Below are 19,701 nucleotides of genomic sequence, written 5' to 3'. Positions count from 1 at the left end.
GATTTCAAAAATTTTTGTTAATATTTTTATTTGAATCTGTCTTTTTGTAAAATCATCAAAAGTTGTGCCTAAAGTTGACAGATTGTTTTCTATCTGTTTTGTTGTTACTATTTTTTTTTTAAATAGATTTCCATGATTAGTAATTCTAGCAAGAAAAAAATTTGAGGAAAATCGATAATTTATGTGGATTGTAATCGAAAAATATTAAGGAAAAAAGTCTGGCGCGCCTAGCTGAGCCGCAGCCGATTGCTTTAGCTGGCGCGCCGGCGCGCAGCCAGCCGCCGACAATTTTTAAATGTTAGCCGCCGCCGCCGAAATTTCTCGGCGCACATCTCTACCACAGAGTGGCTGGATGGATGGGCCACTTTTCTATGCTGGTCTTTATTTCCCGAAAATTGTTTTCCAACATTCAGAGGAGTCCATTATCAATAACCAGCACGATCAGGCCACCGACAATAATCCTTCAAATGATCCAGTCATCCCTGGAAACCAACTCTCTGCAACTTCTGAGACTCAACCGATCTTCGACACACTAAAACAATGCTATTTCTGGCCAGGAGAAATTCCAAAACGTCGTCAGAAGAAGAGGGTCAAAGCCAGCAATGTCAAACACCAGTATATTGTATCTTCTGAGGAAATTATCGCGGAACAGGAGGAAAAATTGAGGCAGGATTTACAAAAAAAGAAAGAAATTGCTGAACGGAAGTTGACCAGAGAGAGGAACAAAAAAATAAGGGCAGAAGAAAAGGAGATAAAACTAAAGGAGAAACACATGGTAAAGGAAAAGGCTCAAATGCCAATTGAAGCTGAAAAGAAAAAACGTGGAAGGAAGTCAGTCAAGAAAACCGAGAAAAATCAAAGAATTGAGTGCAATCTTAAAATAAATAAAAATATATATAATTAAATAATAAATTAATGAAATGAATTGATGGAATAAAACTCTAAAAAAATGTTTTTGAAATAATATCTTCTCATTTTTATGCATTAAACTTTTCCTTAAAATGAGCATCCGAGTTTGATCGAATTCAACGGAGTTACATAAAAGCGTCGCAGTAACATTCTTGCGCATATATTAATATTATCGTAATTTTATTAATTTTCATCAATATTATTGCTAAAATTCTATTTCTATTATGATTCTAAATTAAACAAAGAATAATTCTATTGATTTGGAATGGGGAAAAAATATTTCATCAGTCCAAAAACAAGCATTAAAGTCGCACTCTATGAAAAGTATCCGGATTACCTCTCTTTACTATAATTTGTCTTACAAAAGTAAGACATTTTGCTGAATAATTTATATTTAGAAAGGATATCCTTTCGGATATTCCTGAAGGAACTATTTTGACTTTTGCAGACTGAGAAAATTTTAGTTAAAGCTCAAAAAAAAATTGAGCTTTTCACCGCAAATGTGACTAAAAACTTTGTTGAACCCATTCAGTTTGCCACAATCGGATTTTCCTTAAAAAAAACTTTTCCTGTGGAAAAATCTTTGTAGAGAAGTATAAGGAATAATCCAACATAAACCTCCTGGAAACTTTCTCAAAATTCAATTTTCATAGTGAATAAAATGTGTAAAGAGATAAGAAAATGCCTCGTCAGAATTTAGTATATAACGGCTTTGGAGCAAAAGTGAGATTATTGGAATAAGCCCATTAGAGTGTGATTTAAAATAAAATTATAAACACCCACCTATTTAATCTAATGACTTGTTTCGTTTCCCTCACCATTAGTGCTTTCTCCCAAAAATGAACAGCTTCTGGCAGAATAATTGTCTGTGGAGGGAAAATCGAGATTGAGACATTGAAGATAAGAATGCAGGCAATATAAGAAAAAGTCAGCTAATAATAAATCTTCTGACAAGAAATGCATAGTGGGAGATTAATGTGGATTATATCAAGTCAACATCACACTCACATTAACTAATTCAAATTTATCTTCGTCCAGTCTATAAACCGACTCATCGTATGTGATGGTCATCCGGAGAGGTTGATCGAGACTCCGCTTCCGGATTATGTGTGCTGGCTCAATGTGGGCGCCGTGAATAACCTGAAAAATGGAAGATTGCGAAAGAAATGTTGAGTTTCAATTGCATCTTTCTGGAATTATACTTTTTTCTTCTTCGTTCGTTATTATGGAAGTTTATATCTTTGGCTTTCTGCTTTTGTGGTTATCTGGGAATTTAAAACGATACCGCACGAGTTTCACGTTAAATTACACACACGCTCCACTATTATTGTACAATTTTCACATCTGGCAGATTTATGACGGAAATGTTTATTCTACTGATTAATTAGCATTTGAAATTCGCTCAGTAATTGACAATATGATCCATATTTCAATCACTTCTCCTCTAACACGAAGGCCATCCCGATATGATGTCTTAATTTACAAGATATTAGGAACCATGTGTTCCAAACATATGCTCAAGTTCTTAGCTAATGAAAATATAGGTTTTGGAGAGAAACACTACTGGTATGAAGTGGCATCACACTGTATTATATAGAAATATGCATATTTACCATGTTAATTTTAGTCAGACTTAATTGATATCACTGCCAGGTTCGCAGAGTTATAAATTACAGTTTTTTGGCATAGTGTAATTGCCATTAATTCATCAAGTTAAGTGGCTTGAACAAAGAATGAATAATGAAGTTCTTAAATTTGATATAGGCTTATAAATTTTTAAAAACGAACCGATTTACTAAGGATTGATACTTAATTGACGAAAGGTTCCCGAATCGCCCAAGTCAATATCTACAACCGCTTGGCCACTGAGGCAACCAATATGGCTAACACAATAATATGTTGCTAAACGTTCACATAAATTTACGTAAATATTCATTGAAAAAGACATGGCAAAGAATTCCAGGCTTTGCTAATTGCTCGAGATCGTCACTTACTTAGAGGCTATACCTCAATATTTGAACCCATCCATAAATCATTCAAAAGATTGCTCAAAATAATTTTAAGAGTAAAAAAAATGATTCTCGGACAAACATTATTTATCGGCTCATAATCGCTTCATTATCGGTTCATAACCGATTAGAACTGCTTTATACATCATTCAAAATATCGCCCAAAATATTGTAAAAGTAATATTGAGTATTATAATTGAATTTCGGATAAAAATCAGTTATCGGTTATGAATCGGTTCATATTGGCTCAAGCATGTCAAAAATTCCCAGACTATTTCAACGAGTACAAACATAATACCATTATGTCGATAAATCCCATAAATCCTCTCTCAAGAGCTTTTTTAACATTTGACTTTGAAAAACCGTCATTAAGAACGTTTAAGATTATAATGATTTAATGGCATTTTCGTCTATGGTTGAATGCCCGCTTGCGTAATCTCTGAAAAATATCCAAAAAATGAAGAAGAAACGCGCAACGCTTTTTGAGCAATCCGGAAAAAACATGATCTTGGTGGGGAATGGGAAGGGTGAGAAAAAATTAGAAGAATGGTAATAGTCCCTGGGTCGACTTATGGGTCTCCGAATATCTCAAGTCTCTATTGCAGAGGTGTGCAAAAACCGTTAAAACCGAATTAACGTCAAAATAAGGTTATTATAGTAGCGTTTTGACCATTGACGTACATGTTTCATTTGACGTTTATTCGGTTTTAACGGTTTTTGCACACCTCTGCTCTATTGCTAATCGTTTGACTTCTAGAGCTGTTGACAGACAAACGGACAGACGTGTCAAACCAACAGTCCGACAAACAACATGACGTTAAAATACTGAAAACTTCAGATTTTAAAAATTCTACAAAGCCGAAAACTGCCCGAAAATCGAAATGTCTTACCGTCTGTGGTCTAAATCGGTGAAAATAAGATTAAAAAACGATTAAACATCACAACGTAGTTTTTTTCGAAGCTTGAATGAATAGCCAATAAAATTCTCTATAAAATACGATGAAGTATTTAATAGGTATTTGAAACATTTTCATGTTCTTAAGAAAGTCCAGTTAAGGTTGCTAAAAAGACTAATTCATGGCTAACATTACGGTATCAGTATTGGCGGCCTCTCGAATAGATTTTATAAAATTAACCAGTTCTAGAGATTTTTTTAACCATGTAAATCGGACCTATAGTAATATGAGTAAATAAAACATATGAAAAGTCATTTTGTCTAGCTTGCGAGTATAAAAAATAATTTAAAAAAAAACAATAATATTCTTTCTCCCTAAATTACTATGTTCAAAGAATAAAAAAAACATCATGAGTAATGAATAATATAATTACTTAACTAAAACAAAACCTTCGCTTTGCTGTAGTATTTAAATAAATAAATAAATGATCACAAAAATTTATTGTATAACGAAAATTGAAAAAAAAAACAAGTTCAGTTTTTAACAAGATTGAAATAAAGAAGATCAAATTGTAATTTTATCCAATAAGCTCTATTGCAAAGTAATTCATTTAAAATAAATCAGGTCCTTCGAGGCGGATAGGTAATCATTGCAAAATAGATTAATTTATATTTGTTTGCAGATATTTCGATTAAATTTAAAATGTAAAGCATTATCAGATAGGACTTTTTTGTTTTCTTTTGTGTTGTTTCTAAAAATGAAATATATATAAAACTTGGAAAATTCGGGATAAAATTTGATTAATTCTTTCGTCTTCCAAATCATTACCGACATAATAAAATGGATTTTCTATCCGCTTAATAAATGAATGATACAAATTTTAATAAAAAATATTATTAAATAATTTGAACGTTTTTTTTAAATATTAAAAAAATCAATGAATCATTTCAGCATTTGTAGAACAAATGATTTTTAAATTTCTTTGCCAAGAATAATTTGAAAAAAAGTAGAGAGTTTTTATAAAGATAAAGATAGTTACGACCTTACAAGATTGAAGCAACCCATCGTTTTTTCATTATATTATAATTTGAGAATATTATTAATTGAATTTTGATAAGCCGCACTATGTTGGTTATTTTACGCATTATTCTATTTATATACAAGTTTTATTCCGTTTGAAATTTCCTATGCAAAATATCCCTAGAGACGTTTTAATAATTGTATTACTATTATTTTATTATTCAATCTTTTGAACAGGGCGGGGACTCGAAGTCAGAACTTGGGCAGTCAACCTAGGATTCTTACCGCTCAATAGCGTTTATACACACTAGAAGCAATTTTCGTCAACAATTTTCTTAAAAAAAAAACATTTAAAAAAAAAAATTGCTTATAGTGTGTAGAGGTCTTAATAGCTGAACGATCAATTTCCAGTATAAAATACCTATTATTATAAATCTAATAGAAATTACAAAAAAGGACAGATGATATTTTTGCGATTATAAAAGGAATATTTACAATTGTTTTTTAATTGAATCAATTGCAATTTAATTTAAATTGAATATTGACTGTAACTTTGAATTAATCACGTGAGTAACCTATATTTGTCTGAGCAATTAAAATTGAATAATCATTAAGTGGGCAGACAAACAATGCTAATTGATAAAATTAAGCTAGAGTCAATTGATTTTGTAGAATCTTCTTGCCATACTCAATTGTCAAGTTCAACTAAGTCTTAAATGTCTATAAAAGTCAGAGAAGGAATTAAAATGTTACTAATTGGTGCATTTTCTTCTTAAAATGACCTCATCTATTTATTCATGAACTTTTGTAAGCGCGGGCAAAACAGCAAGAAATTGGCAATAGAGTGTGAGAGACAGAGCAATTTAGCATGTGTTCTTTTTCTCTTCAATGAACATTTCTCAACTGAAATGATGTAGAAAATTGATTGCTAAAACACCAAATGATGCAATTTTTGCTCCACTGTATTTGCATTTCACTCGAAAAAGCGAAAAAAATGAATATATAAGAAAGAATTCACCTCCTCATTCATTTTCGTTAAGCAATTGCTACTCAAATCTCTCAATGATAGGAAGTTGTTGAAGAAATTATATACAATTTCTCACACATACCGCTGTAAAATTGCTTCAGTGCCGAAGTCAAGGTATTGAATGGTTTAAACTACTTAAATTTAGTGCAACGAGTTTGCATGCGCTAGTACGAAATGCTACCTTCATGGAGAATCACTGAATTCCGCCTCTTTAAACACTTCTTAGCGTCACCTACTTTCTTTCTCAATTTAGCCATGAACAAGCTTCTTCACTGGAAATTGCAGCTTCCACGGTGGCAACTTCCCGGAAAGAAGTGATCCGAAACACCTCCCAAATTAACTAATTGCACTCTATTGGAAATGTTCCATGTGAAATTTCACCTTTCAACCTCAAATTTACAATTCAAATCGCACTATGATATTACACCATGTGGAATTGTGCAGAAAATTTAATTATTCATGCTAATTCATATACTTGGCCAAATGGTGGAGAAATTTTTGGTGTAAAAACATTGTACTCCCACGGTTTACTATAAGAAGAGTTTAGTGATGTTGTCTACCTCGTCTACAATAATTCGCGTTACGGGAGTGTAACTTGTTTATTGTTATAGAGAATGATCTTGAATGGTAAGTACAAGCATCGAAAATGGTCTGAAATTTAAACTTCAGCTGCAATATTAAGAGAATTCAAATAAGAGAGAAAGAAGTACATATAGGTGGCTTTATTGTTTTATTCCTTAAAGATACATGGTCAAGGGGTGATTCATGTGGAGAAACTCTTGTTAATTGCTCGAGTAGACTTTTGCGAACCCGAGAAACCCAAAATATTTTTTATGAAGCACGATGAATCCGAAAAATGTGCAACCGAATCTGAAAAACCGAAATAATTCTTTGACGAAAAACGAAAACGCAAAAATTGTTTCGCAAAACCCGAGTAACCAAAAATTTTATTCGCGAAAATCCGAAAAGAACATAAAAATATTTTAAGAAATCCACGAAACATTATTCAGATAATCCAGGAAACTAGAAAACCTTGTCATGAAGATGGGATTGAGTAATTTATTACAGATGGCTGATGTTACAAAATTGGTTCTAAAGGCATCTGGTTAAATAAAAGTTATTATTTCGTAAATGTTTAATTTTAAATCCTAAACCGAATTTTTAAAAAATGATGTAAACTTTTTTCGATGCGAAAAAATATAGGGCTAAGTCGTTAAGAAAATTATAAAGTTTTGAGTGATTTCGAAATCGGGTAAAATCTGATGTGAACCGGTTTATTTATTACGGTGCCGAATAAAATCCCGAGCGCCAAAATCCCGAATGAGACCAGTTCCCGAAACTCAAAATCCCGAATGGGTTCAAATATCGAAATATTGAATGAGTAAACCTCCAGAAAAACCAAAATTTCGAAAAGCCAGAATCCCGGAGTGATCAAAATCTCAAATAGCCAAAATCTCGCATGGGCCAAAACCCTGAAAAATCAAAATCCCTAAAAGCTAAAATCCTGAAAAACTAAAATCCTGAAAGCCAGAATCCCAAAAGCAAAAAATTTCGAAAGGACTAAAATCCCGAATGGGCAAAATCCTGAAAAGGATGAAATTTTACGCAGGGTAATGCGTGGATTTTTTTTTTAGCAAAACACAGAAAATTTCTCTTTGCCACCAGCAAACGCGTGTGCAATCGTGGGAGTATGGTAATTCAAGACTTTGGCCTTTTCGGAATTTTGGTGTTCGGGATTTTGACTCTTTTGTTTCGTTTAGGATTTTGGATTATCGGGATTTTGGCTTTCGGGATTTCAACCTATTCGAGATTTTGGAGTACCGGACTTTGGTTTTTGGGATTTTGATCGTGGCCCACATATCGAGTTATTCATTCGATTGTCCGTTTCGAAATAAATTTAATAACATCCTTAATTAAAAAAAAAGTAAATCCTTTTATTTTATCAATAAGTGAAATCAAAATTGGACTATTTCCTAGTTCTAGGTTGACCTAGTTCATTCGCACTTGTACAGTTTTTTTTTTAATGAAATTTGAAGACTTATTAAACTAATATTTAAAGAATTTGCACTAAATAGTATAATTCTAGAAAAATAAAAAAAACAAGTTAATGGATATTCCCGAGAAAAAAAATGTATTGAATCTTGTGTCAAAATCATTCATCTGCAATTAGTTTTGAATACAACAAATCTATTTAAGAGTCATTGCATTCGCATGAGGCGTTGGAAACTGTTCTCAATTGTCAATTTAATAAAAAATCCGATTGCAAGGTTTGTATTATTTTTCTTTTAATTGAAAATTTTCCTAAACCCTCATTCTACATATTTTTGACAATTTTTGCGAAATTTCAAATAAATTTTCTTCATTATAACAAGTTCTAAAGAATTTCTAATGCGGAAAATTGTCTCTTAAAACTTCCAAATCAAAATTCATATCGCTTTGTTTCTGAAAAGTTTAGAATATGCCTATCTCACTCTTTTGCACTCGAAATTGGATTTAAGTAAATTAAATATGTTCTGATGTTCGAAAGAAGAAGAAGAGTACGAAAAAGTGAGATAGTCATATGGAAATTATTGAAGAATGAAAGGGATGTAAATTATGATTTCGATAAGATGTTCCAGAGGTATAAAAATTAAAAGTTTCCTAAGTTTCTACAGGAAATGATCACACACTCCTCTACTGTCTTTATTTTTCGTTTGCCTCCTAATTTGGCTAAAGTGACTAACAATAAAATAATCAACAAATATTATTATGATTAAATCTTGCTTCGCCCTAATTCCGATGCTAAACAATACAATTTTATATTTCTTTACTTATTTCACAGTCTGCTGACAATTTACAAGTAAACAAACTATCAATTTTCAGAGCCATAAAACTCTAACAATTTTGAAAATGTTGACAATGCTTAATTCAGACAATTTTTCGCAATATTTCTTCAAAAAAGAAAAATCAACGATTTGTTAACAGGGCTCAATTTTGTGACTAAATACAAAATTTAGACAGAAATTCCATGGAATTATCTATTTAACCAAGATCAACGCACAGCTACTAATTAAATTTAAATCAAAATCAATTTCGAGGAAAATAGTCTCGTCCTACAGCTTTCAATATTGGATTTCTTTACGCGAAATTCTGGCTTCGCAATGCCAGAAAGAATTCCAATGAAGCAAAAAATTGCTACAATTGAAAGTGAACGTGAGAAATTATAATGTCTACTCCAATTCTACGTTTATTTCTCATATAAAATTCTCTTTCCTTTTGCTTGAAGTCTTATTATACAGCTATTGAGTGATTTTTAATTCCAGTCTGTGTTGCCACACAAACTCACTGAATAATTGAAATAATACATTATTTAGTTTTTATGCAACAACTTTTTCACTGTCATTCAGAGCTAATATTAATGGTGTGTTACCCTTCTTAGTGGCGACCTTCAGGAATTGTTGGGGGAGTTCGTTAAAAAAAATGAAATCACAAAAATGCTTTTATACAAATGTTTTATCTTCTTTTCGGAACACAAAGTGTGAAATTGAGCATTAACCAGTTGCTACATACAATTAGGAAATTCCTCATAATTTCGTCAAACGACAGAAATATTTTAAATGAGCGAATTCATACACAAAAGACATTACAAAAAGAAAAAATCTTTTATGAATGAAATTTTCTCCCACTTGTGATTTTTGCCAAACGAAAAAAAACGTCTCATTGCAAAATTCAATTCTTCATTTCCTACATTCTATTGCTCGAAATCAATGAGAGAGAAATAATGTATATTATCATTAAGTTTTGATTTAATGCTCTCGGCACATGTCCAGCCACAAATGGCGGAAGAGTATAAATTTTTCCATGTGATGCTTGTTAACAGAATTGCAAACAAAACGGTTAGAGATAACGATTTCGAATTCATTGTGAACCCCCTCCTCTGCTTCTCAGCCTAAATTGACCTTCGCATTATTAACGTGACCCAAATTCGACTTGAAATACATTTTTAGATATGTTTTAACTTTTTTTAAACCGAATTTTCATCTATATTCAAAAATAACCTTAAATTATTCATTACAAACATTTTTCGTGGTTAAAGATTAATTGACTCCACAGAGAAGATTTGTCAATCGATTGGGGCAAATTACGATTCATTTGAAAGGTCTTAGAATTCCGGATAAGTCTAAGTAAATTTGAAACTGGCTATGAACGATAATTGTTCGAAAATTATGTTATTTCATATGATTTTTGAAAATTAGTCAATGACAAAATACATCGCGAAATGCGAGAACTCGTGGAAAGGATGTTTTTTTTCTATGATAAGAATAGGATTAGGGTATAGCATCTAACATATCACAAGTGTGAGCATTGTGCAAAGCTGATATGCTTTGTCATGTATTTTTCTTTTCTAAGTTGCCAAATTCTCAAGTTACTTTAAAAGAATCCCCGTTATCATAGTCCTAGCCGAGATTAGTTATTCCTCGTAGTTCTATTTGTTAACTTTTTTAAAATGACGCTAAACTTCATTATCTTTCTATTCGTAAATATATATAATTTTATACTATGAGCCTTTTTTGATCTTTCGACTTTTTGTTAGATTAATTTTATTAACATTTTTCGTACCTTCTTCCAATTTATATATTTAATTGATTTTTCATATAATTTTACTATTATATTATCCTGTATTATTATTTTTGTATTTAATGGTTGTAAACCTGATTTAGGTCAACTTAGAATTGAGCTACATTCAGTAACTACACTGAGAGAAATCCGAAAAAGTTAAAATAACATTCCGGAAGTGTTAATTTTACACTGCAATATTGATCCGAAATCGGTGTAAATATTATGCCTTTTAGGTGTATTTGGGGTTAAAGTTACCCTTCTTTCATGTTGATTTTACCCTTATAAAAATGTAAAATTAACATTAAAAAATGCTGATATATTTTTACACCTAAAAATTGTTAAAGTTACGAAGAAAAAAAATTAATCGCACCAAGAAATAAGAACTATAATCAAGAATAAGAACTGACTTAAAATCGAAACAGTTTCTGGTTGGTTTGTAAATTTCAATGTCCTTTCCGCTACTCTAGAGAAATTTATACCCATATTGAAGTAAATTCTCTACGCTTGTGCAGAAAAAAAACTATTCAATGACTCCGTTCAGTAATAACCTTTCGAAGAGACAAAGCCACTCCAAAGCCAAGCCAAACCCATTCGGAAATCTACCAGAAGCCTAAAGTGCAAGTTTATTTTCTCTTCGCTTTAGCGCTGATTGTTCTGCCATTCCGAATTTCGATATTCTTGATACTTCAATCGTCAACAATGTCAAAAACAGTCTGCAAACGTTTGCTGCATAAAGCAAATTTTTGTGTAGTTAGGATAGCGGAATGTTTGAATTACAATTTTATTAAATTAAATGTCCTTTTCATGATCTTGCTCACTTTTGTGTAACTCGTCGGTTTAAACGTTCGAACTTTCAACGGGTTTTTAGGTAGGAGAAACTGGAGCATCACCAAACACGGGGTAGCACCAAACACTCATTTTTATTTCTAATCTACTTGGACTATCTCGACTTATTTCTTCAGTGGAGAAATATTCCCATAATGCCTATAAATTTCTATAAGTTTTGTTCTCTGTAGTCGACTATCTGATTAAAAAATCACACTGTTTGGTGCTACCCCACGTTTGATGGTGCCCCAGTTTGCCCTAAGTTCTCTCTGGTATACCTTCGAATCGGTAAAGGAGAAACGTCAACCGGAGAGAGTTTTCAACTCAGGAAGTCTATTACTGAACACTGAGAAAAAATACAGGCTGCGATTAACTTTTTCTCGTCATAACTTTAACACTTTGGGTGTAAAAATATATCAACATTTTTTAATGTTAAGTTTAAACCTTTTAAGGGTAAAATCAACATGAAAGAAGTGTAACTTTAATCCATAATACACCTAAAAAGGGTAATATTTACACAGTTTTCGGATTAATACTGCAGGGTAAAATTAACATTCCCGGAATGTTATTTTAACTTTTTCGGATTTTTCTCAGTGAACGAGAGGAATATGGACATAATTTTCTCTATTGTGTAGGAGCCATAAGGCTCTACACATTGAGAGTGATGATTTTTGTCAAAAATTGAATTTTTCACAGAATTTTGACGTTTTCTCATAGAAGTGCAGGAAATTTCTTTAAAAAAATTGACGAAAATCGCTCACTTTAGAGCAGAATCACATTGACAGTAAAATGCTCACCGTCAAAGCCCTCACCGTATTTCGTTGATTTACGCATTTTCATTGGAATTTTTACTCAAATTCTCAATTAACGTGTTGCATTATCTCATACTCGGTGGCACTAGGTGAAAATAATATAAGAAAATTGAAGAAATAAAACGAAAATGCGATAAACGGTGAGCAAAAAAACTGTACGAAAAACTGTAGCAAAAAAATCCTACATTTTTTTTTGCTCACCGTTTATCGCATTTTCGCTTTATTTATTCATTTTTCTTATACTATTTTCACCTAGTGCCACCGAGTATGAGACAAGGTAATATCGTAATGGAAAATTTGAGTCAGAATTGCAATGAAAATGCGTAAATCAACGAAATACGGTGAGGGCTTTGACGGTGACGGTGAGCATTTTACTGTCAATGTGATTCTGCCCTTAAGCTAAATTACTGTCAAAAGATTCATAATCTTGTCGAATATCTATAAAAATAAATTGGAAAACTACACATACGTCAGTGACCTTTCATAATTCTTTTAAATGAGTTTCTTAAGGTTAAGGTCAATGGCACAGTTTGTCTAATTAAAATAATCCACGTTAAAATGTATCAATTTTAAGAAAATGGTATTTGATTCATTCGTCGGTGATTTGCTCCAAAATGACAAATTTAAACTCAAATTTCCAATCTTCTGTTTTAGGTAAAATCAAAAAATAATTGCTAATTAGTATAATGTTTTGTAATATTCGACATTTTATTTAGACATATTTTGGGTTGTTTTATGAACAGCTTTAAATTGATTTCAAACTCATTAAAATACCGAAACACATTGGGGAAGAAAAACCCACTAGATGTTCGAAATCTTTTTGAATTCGAGCACTTGACGATTTTTCCATTCGCTATTGTTTTTTTTTGTATCAGTTGCAAAATATTCCTATTGAATATTATATTTGGTGAATAATTTCAGCAACTCTTTAGGGTGTAGATCATTTGCAAATGCAAAACGCATTACGAATTCAGTGAATGAAATTCTTCAGATGAAGACAAATCCATAGTAGGAGAATCTACACCAAAAAATCCTTGACTTTATTCATATTCAAATGGAGCAATGGCCCGCCCTTTCCAAATGCTAATGCCTATATGTAGATATTCACACGAAGAAGCATTTGAAGTGAATCTCAAAGACACCTCACCAGTCAATTGAAACACTAAAATGAACATAAATCATGTCAAATTGGGATGGGAAAACATTGGAATCACATCCATTGATTGCCATGGAAGCCAATTGAAAGCATTAGTATTGCTACCATTCATACAATGTTGAAATTAACCGTATAATATTCTAAATGTATATACGAAGAATAATTAGAAGGCAACATTTGATGAAGCACCTTTCAATAGCAATATCACATCTATATAATTATTCATATGGGTGAAAAGCAAGGAGAGTGAGCTTTTCACGTTTTTCTTCTTGATCATTCTATTATATTTTGTTCTTATGCTAATTTTATTGTTGAATAGAAATGAATTATATACAAAGAAATCACTACTGAATGCAAATATGAAATTGAATTTTCTTCTGTCTAGAAACTCTTTCACAAAAACATTTTGCCTCTGGCCAAATTTGGTGTTCTACAATGCAAGAATTTAGATAAAATTTATCTTCAACTCCCGTTGAAATTCAATTAAGAAATTTTACCAAATTATTCTACTCTATTTACTTTGTACAAACAAAATACGAAAATATTCACAAGAGTGTATTATCTTATCTTCAGAGGAACAGGGCAAAACCATACAACGTGTTCTACAGTATTCTAAAGGTGTTCTTATAGAGGTTTCGATCGGGTCAGAAGCGTGGGAATCCGTTGAAATTCTGTGTGGGAAGAGACATTGCAAGAGGCTTGGTCATAAAATGTTAAAAGGGCAAAAGAAAAACAATAGAGCAGTCACCTTAAGAAAGGAACTTACTACATGTATCCTTGGTAATGAACGATACCTTGTTACTTTGGATTATATATCTGACGGAGTTCTATGCAGTCGCAGCTCTTCCGGTGTTCGCCAGTGAATTCGTTCTTTGCAAATCAAAAGACTTCGAATTTTTGCCAAAGCTTTTAACCCTTTGTGTGGGTCTTCATCACTGGGCTGAGAATTTGATTTATTTCAGAAACTTTTTGGACAATTTTTCTATGCTCTCTTACTACTCAATTACAGCCGTTTTTTTACAATTTTAAAAGTCGTCTTTCGTTTGCTTATAGGGTAAATGAGCCAAATTTCGACATAGTTGCATGCAAACGTCAAAATCTCAAGTTTGAAATGTAATATGTTTAATAGAAATTGATTTTTTTTCATTCCATCTACTTTAGGAGTGTTGCTTAGAACCTTGTAAAGAGTTTATCGTCCTTATTTACTCTAAAATCATTCTTTATACATTTTAAAATGAATAATAGACATAGCTTTGGTGCCCTATTTCGGCCACCTTCATTCTCATAGTTCTTTGCCCTTCGGGAATTCTTCCAATATCTTTTTCACGTCATCTCGTTAGTCGAAGCTACAGTTATTATTATTCTTTTGCATTGTATAATCTCTATAGAGTACGTAAAATCTAAAAGTTCATGGAAATTTGAGGAACAAAAAAGGTGGCCGAAATTGCAAGCTGGCCGGAATTTGGCACACTTACTCTACTACACTTTAACTTATTTTTGGGATTTTTCTATTTATTTTAACTTGGATTTAAAGTGATTTTAAATTTTATTTCTTCTTGGGGTTATCTTCATCAAAGTCTGTTAAACTGGGATATTTGATTTTCTTTATTCCCCCAAACAAAATCCTCCAGGGTCCATAATCCCTGTGCTTTGTTTTCTGCCCCCCCTCGTACATCCCACTTCCCAGTAAATATATCACAATGGTAAGTAATAAAATCAATGTTAAATAAGCAAAAACACATCCATTTTGATCAGTAAAAATTAAAATGGTTCATGACTTTTTAATTATAAAACCTAAACTTTGGTAAGGAAGTGTTCATGTTCAGACAAAATTCTGTGTTTCACTTTTCGCAATAATTGGTAAAATCTCTTCAAATACAATTTTATTAATCCAAAAGTTCTGCGAAAGTGTAACAAAAACTTTGAAGCACTCAATCAATATCAAACTTGATTGTTTGAATCATTTTTAATTTACTTCAAACAGTATATTATTTTTACTGAATGAAAATGTTTATAGTTCATACATGTTCACTGCAATAGTTTTAGCTATAATGCAATAAATTTTATTAACATTATGTTTTTCGAAAGAAACAGGATACGCATAAGAAATCGCAGTTAAAACTATGTTGATTGCAATTATAAGCCTAATGGCATGTTTGTGCTTAATCAATTAATTAAGTGGTCATTTCTCATAATAATTACGTGTGACATTTGCTCTAACAGACATTATCTACAACATTTTATTGAATTATAGCTGTCTGCTGACATTTATGATATTTATAAAACGTCACATCAACTCCTCCCAAGAGATGCTGCACAACTGAATTAACATAAATGGAACCAGGGACAATATCACGTACGAACTTTCGGAAGCAGTATAAGAGCATAAGAGGATTTATGTGAACTTTTGTACACTTTATATTTTTTTCTTTTGTCTTTTGGGTAGAGGTGTATTCTTAAATGGGCACTTCATATATGAAGCATTTTAGGGTCTTTTATGATTTTTTTCCATGATGGTCCTATCTCTCTTATTCTGTACCATCTGTTGAAATTGTGTTCTTTTGCACTAAAGACAATAAAGGTACCATCATGAAGTGTCGGTTGGTGTATCTTGCAAAATGCAAAATCCTATTGTTTAAAATTTATAAATAGTTCCTCACATTCATCAGCAAAAGTCTCGTATAATCTCAAATTCCATATAAGATATTTGCAAATGGGAGGAGCGAGTTGTTTTCAGATTCTTCCTCTTTTGGCATCGCGAACATACAAAATCAAAAGTTTACCACGGAATTTGGGGCTTAATATAGCGGAAAATTTGTTCAACTGTGAGGAAATTAGTTATAGGATATTCGATAAGAAAATTGCTTCTTGTGCTGAATTTACAAAGTATCAAAAATCTATAAACCAGAGAGAAATATTTAACCCTCTTAGGATGGATGTAAAGTTTTGTCGCATTACTTAGTCTTTAAAAATGAAAGGTGCAACATAACCCTTTCTACTTAAACGTCCAAAGTCTACCACTTTATCAGAGTACAAGAAGACTTAGAAGAGTTTTGAAAATTTCAATTTTCAAAGTTTGTGAGCCAACGATTAGAGATACATATTTAAGGTCTCCGGAAGCAAGGATCATTAGAACTACATTTGCACTTTTACTAGCTCCACGTTTGGTTTATTTTTATATAAATACTCTAAAACATTTTCAGTTTAAGGACAGAATCATATTGACAATAAAATGCTCGCCGTAGCCTCACCGTATTTCGTTAATTTACGCATTTTCATTGCAATTCTTACGCAAATTTTCCATTACCGTATTACCTTATCTCATATTCAGTGGCACTAGGTGAAAATAATGTAAGTAAATTGAAGAAATAAAACGACAATACAATAAACGGTGAGCAAAAAAACTGTACGAGAAATTAATCGTACAGTTTTTTTTGCTCACCGTTTATCGCATTTTTGTTTTATTTCTTCAATTTTTTTATATTATTTTCACCTAGTGCCACCAAGCATGAGATAAGGTAATACGGTAATCTAGAATTTGCATAAGAATTGCAATGAAAATGTGTAAATTAACGAAATACGGTGAGCATTTTACTGTCAATGTGATTCTGCCCTAACAGTTTTTAATGTCAATGCGTAATCAGAAACAACTTCGAAATTGAGAATTTTGATGTAATAGGTCGTTTAAGAAAATTGAAAACCGGTAAACAGAAAAATGACAAAATAAAAAAAACCTAAAGAAGTTCGATCTTTTAAGTACGATGCTTTTTCCATGAGCCACAGTCGTTGGAGTATTAAAAATAACTTTACCAATTGAAATAAGTAATTCACAATTGAATTTGTAGTAATAAAGTAAATGTTTAAAAGTCGGACTCCGAGAAATGTCGGGAAAACCAATTTTTAAATTCTACAATTCCCTTAAAGTATACCAAAAAGGTGTGGCAAAGCATCACAGGCTTTGCTAAATGCTCGAACTAGTGACTTAGATACTAAATCTCAAAAATTCTTTCTCATCATTTACCGTTTACCGGTTCTCAGCGGATTTCAATCGATTCGTAAATCACTCAAAACATTATTGGCCAAAATAATTTAGGAGAAATATAATTGTATTTTGGATAAAAATCAGATATCGGATATGAACCGGTTCATTACGGTTCAGAAATGATTGGAACCAGTTCAGTTTTATCAGAAATTCTAATACCTTCCAAACGAGCCTAAACCTTGAAAAACTATTATTAGGAATAATTTAACGATATTTTCGTATAAGAACGAAACGTCTGCGTAATCTCTATAACATATCGAAAAATAAAAAAAAACGCACAGCAGTTTTCGAGTAATCCCAAAAAATATTTTTTTAGAAGGAAGAGGAAGTGGAGAGGGGCATGATCTCTGGGTTAACTTATGCGGGTGTCCCGGTGGTCCTAAGTCGATATTTCTTACCGTTTGCCCTCTAGTGTGACGTCAAAAAACTCGAAACTTCAGATTTCTCAAAATTCTACCGAAATACGACCTCTTAGGGGGTAAGGAATCAAATTATATATAACTCAAAATCGAGGTATTATGATTCATGCCCAACGCACAATAACTTTTGTTTGTAAATATGTTTTCAAAATTTCCTATGAGAGAAAACGAGATAACTAGATCTCTGTTTCATTCACTTTCATTGAAATATCTAAAAAATTGTTTACAAAATAAAAGTTATTGCGCGTTGGGCATTACTCTCTCTGTCGAGTTCGAGCAGTAAAATCATTGAAGTACTCTTAAAATTTCATATAAAAGTACATAATTTTCAAATTATTTCTTGATTATCAAAATCCGAACTTTGAAAGTGGTTTGTCAGACATTCCCCACTGTCCGACTTACCAATATTTACCCTAGATGGTATCTGAGCTTGCAGATCAAAGGTAACGCAAAGTTAGGGCGTTTTGTCACTCTTTCAGATATTGACTCATCAAAATCCTTGTCATTCCTAAAGGGTTAAGAGGAGATAAAAAAGGATGTGAAAACTTCTATCTCAAGAAGAGATCCATAAAAAAATCATTTCCGAAGGTGATACATTGACTTAGGATTGTGCCTAAATTCATCAAAAGTGTCGTGTTTAAGGTAGATTTAGTACTAGAGGAAAAAGTTTTTCCTCGTCCACGTGTCATGAATGGGAAGGAGTGAAAACCAGAGAGATAGAACATAAAAATGTTAGATAAAAACCTTTGTTTGCACATTTTCACGTCAATTCTCAACTTCCCCTTCTTCAGTATATTTTTTTTTTCATTCTTTTATAGAAAATACCGATTTTTTTTTGTATGTACCAAGTTCCTTCAGAAACACTTTCCTCTCAATCTCTACCATCCACAAAAAATGATTACCCACAAGACATCCAGCACAAGTTTATCTCTTGAAGATTCCTCCATACACTTTATTAACTTGCATAAAGTGATGATGATTCACAATATCTTGAAAACATTTTACAGATAAGTTTTGTTGCGAGTGCAAAACTCTTTCTCCCTTTCTCAAAAACTGCTCGAACTGAGAAAGTAATTTGAAATTCTGCTATTGTAGAGTTGGAAGAGTGTTGCAATAAATCCAAATAACCCAACCCATCGTTTGACCATTCATTGATAATTATTTTAATTTTGGTTTATCATGTTTCAAATCATTATTTAGTATCGACTTACATAATTAATAATTGACTTCAATCCAACCTTATATAATAATTCATCAAAATATTGTTACAATTCAAATCGATTCTCGGTATCGCTCTTATTCCTCCTTCTCACAATATGAATAATTTTAGAGAGTACACAAAGTTTGCATTGTATATCTAATACCTAATTTTCGTGATCCATAGTCACGTTGTAATACATTTCATTCACGGTGAAAAGAAAAAAGGGAGACTCCAAGAAAGTGAGAGAAAAAACAACCACAAATACCTTTTTTTCCAAGTAGATTTTGTAAATAATGTTTACACACCTAAATTAATTAAATATTTAATGAGATTTTCATAAATGACTTTTCACTAGAAAATGTGTAATCTTGCAAGTGATTTTTTATTAAGAAACTCACGACCTCTAGGGAATAATTTTACGTATAGGTTTAATGGAAAAATTGCCCAATGTATTGGTTTAATGATATAACAATAATTAAAAGGTAAATATCACGATTTGAACATATTGTTTGCCACCGGAATGGACATCGTATATATGGCTTTTAATTTGAGTTTGAGAATTATCGGAATTATAGTTGTTCATAAATAATTTCGGAAATATTTGCACAGGTTTCGACCGTTCCATCAGATTATTATTTTTTGTATCCAACTCATATCTTAGTACAACAAAAAATAGATCATTTTAAATGGCAAAAATATCTCACAGTGTAATACTATTTTGGTCTGACGCACTACATTAAATATTTATATAAAGAAAATATCCCAAGAAACTGTGATAACCTGACA

At 31.9% G+C, this 19,701-nt stretch overlaps 1 protein-coding gene across 2 annotated transcripts in view; it reads right to left on the bottom strand.

The window, feature by feature from the left end:
* Positions 1-19,701, bottom strand: part of LOC129799666 (leishmanolysin-like peptidase) — a 99,064-nt gene that overhangs the window by 32,263 nt on the left and 47,100 nt on the right. For both annotated transcript variants that reach the window (XM_055843772.1, XM_055843773.1), the window contains exons 2-3: positions 1,918-2,049; positions 1,693-1,775 (exon numbers count right to left, since the gene is read on the bottom strand). In XM_055843772.1, coding sequence (XP_055699747.1) covers positions 1,693-1,775; positions 1,918-2,049 — 215 coding nt within the window. The remainder of the gene's footprint in view (positions 1-1,692; positions 1,776-1,917; positions 2,050-19,701) is intronic.

Source organism: Phlebotomus papatasi, chromosome 1 (genome assembly GCF_024763615.1).
Source record: "Phlebotomus papatasi isolate M1 chromosome 1, Ppap_2.1, whole genome shotgun sequence".
Classification (NCBI taxonomy): domain Eukaryota; kingdom Metazoa; phylum Arthropoda; class Insecta; order Diptera; family Psychodidae; genus Phlebotomus; species Phlebotomus papatasi.
The sequence above is the reverse complement of the archived record's forward strand: the minus strand, read 5'-3'. Positions and strand labels throughout refer to the sequence as shown.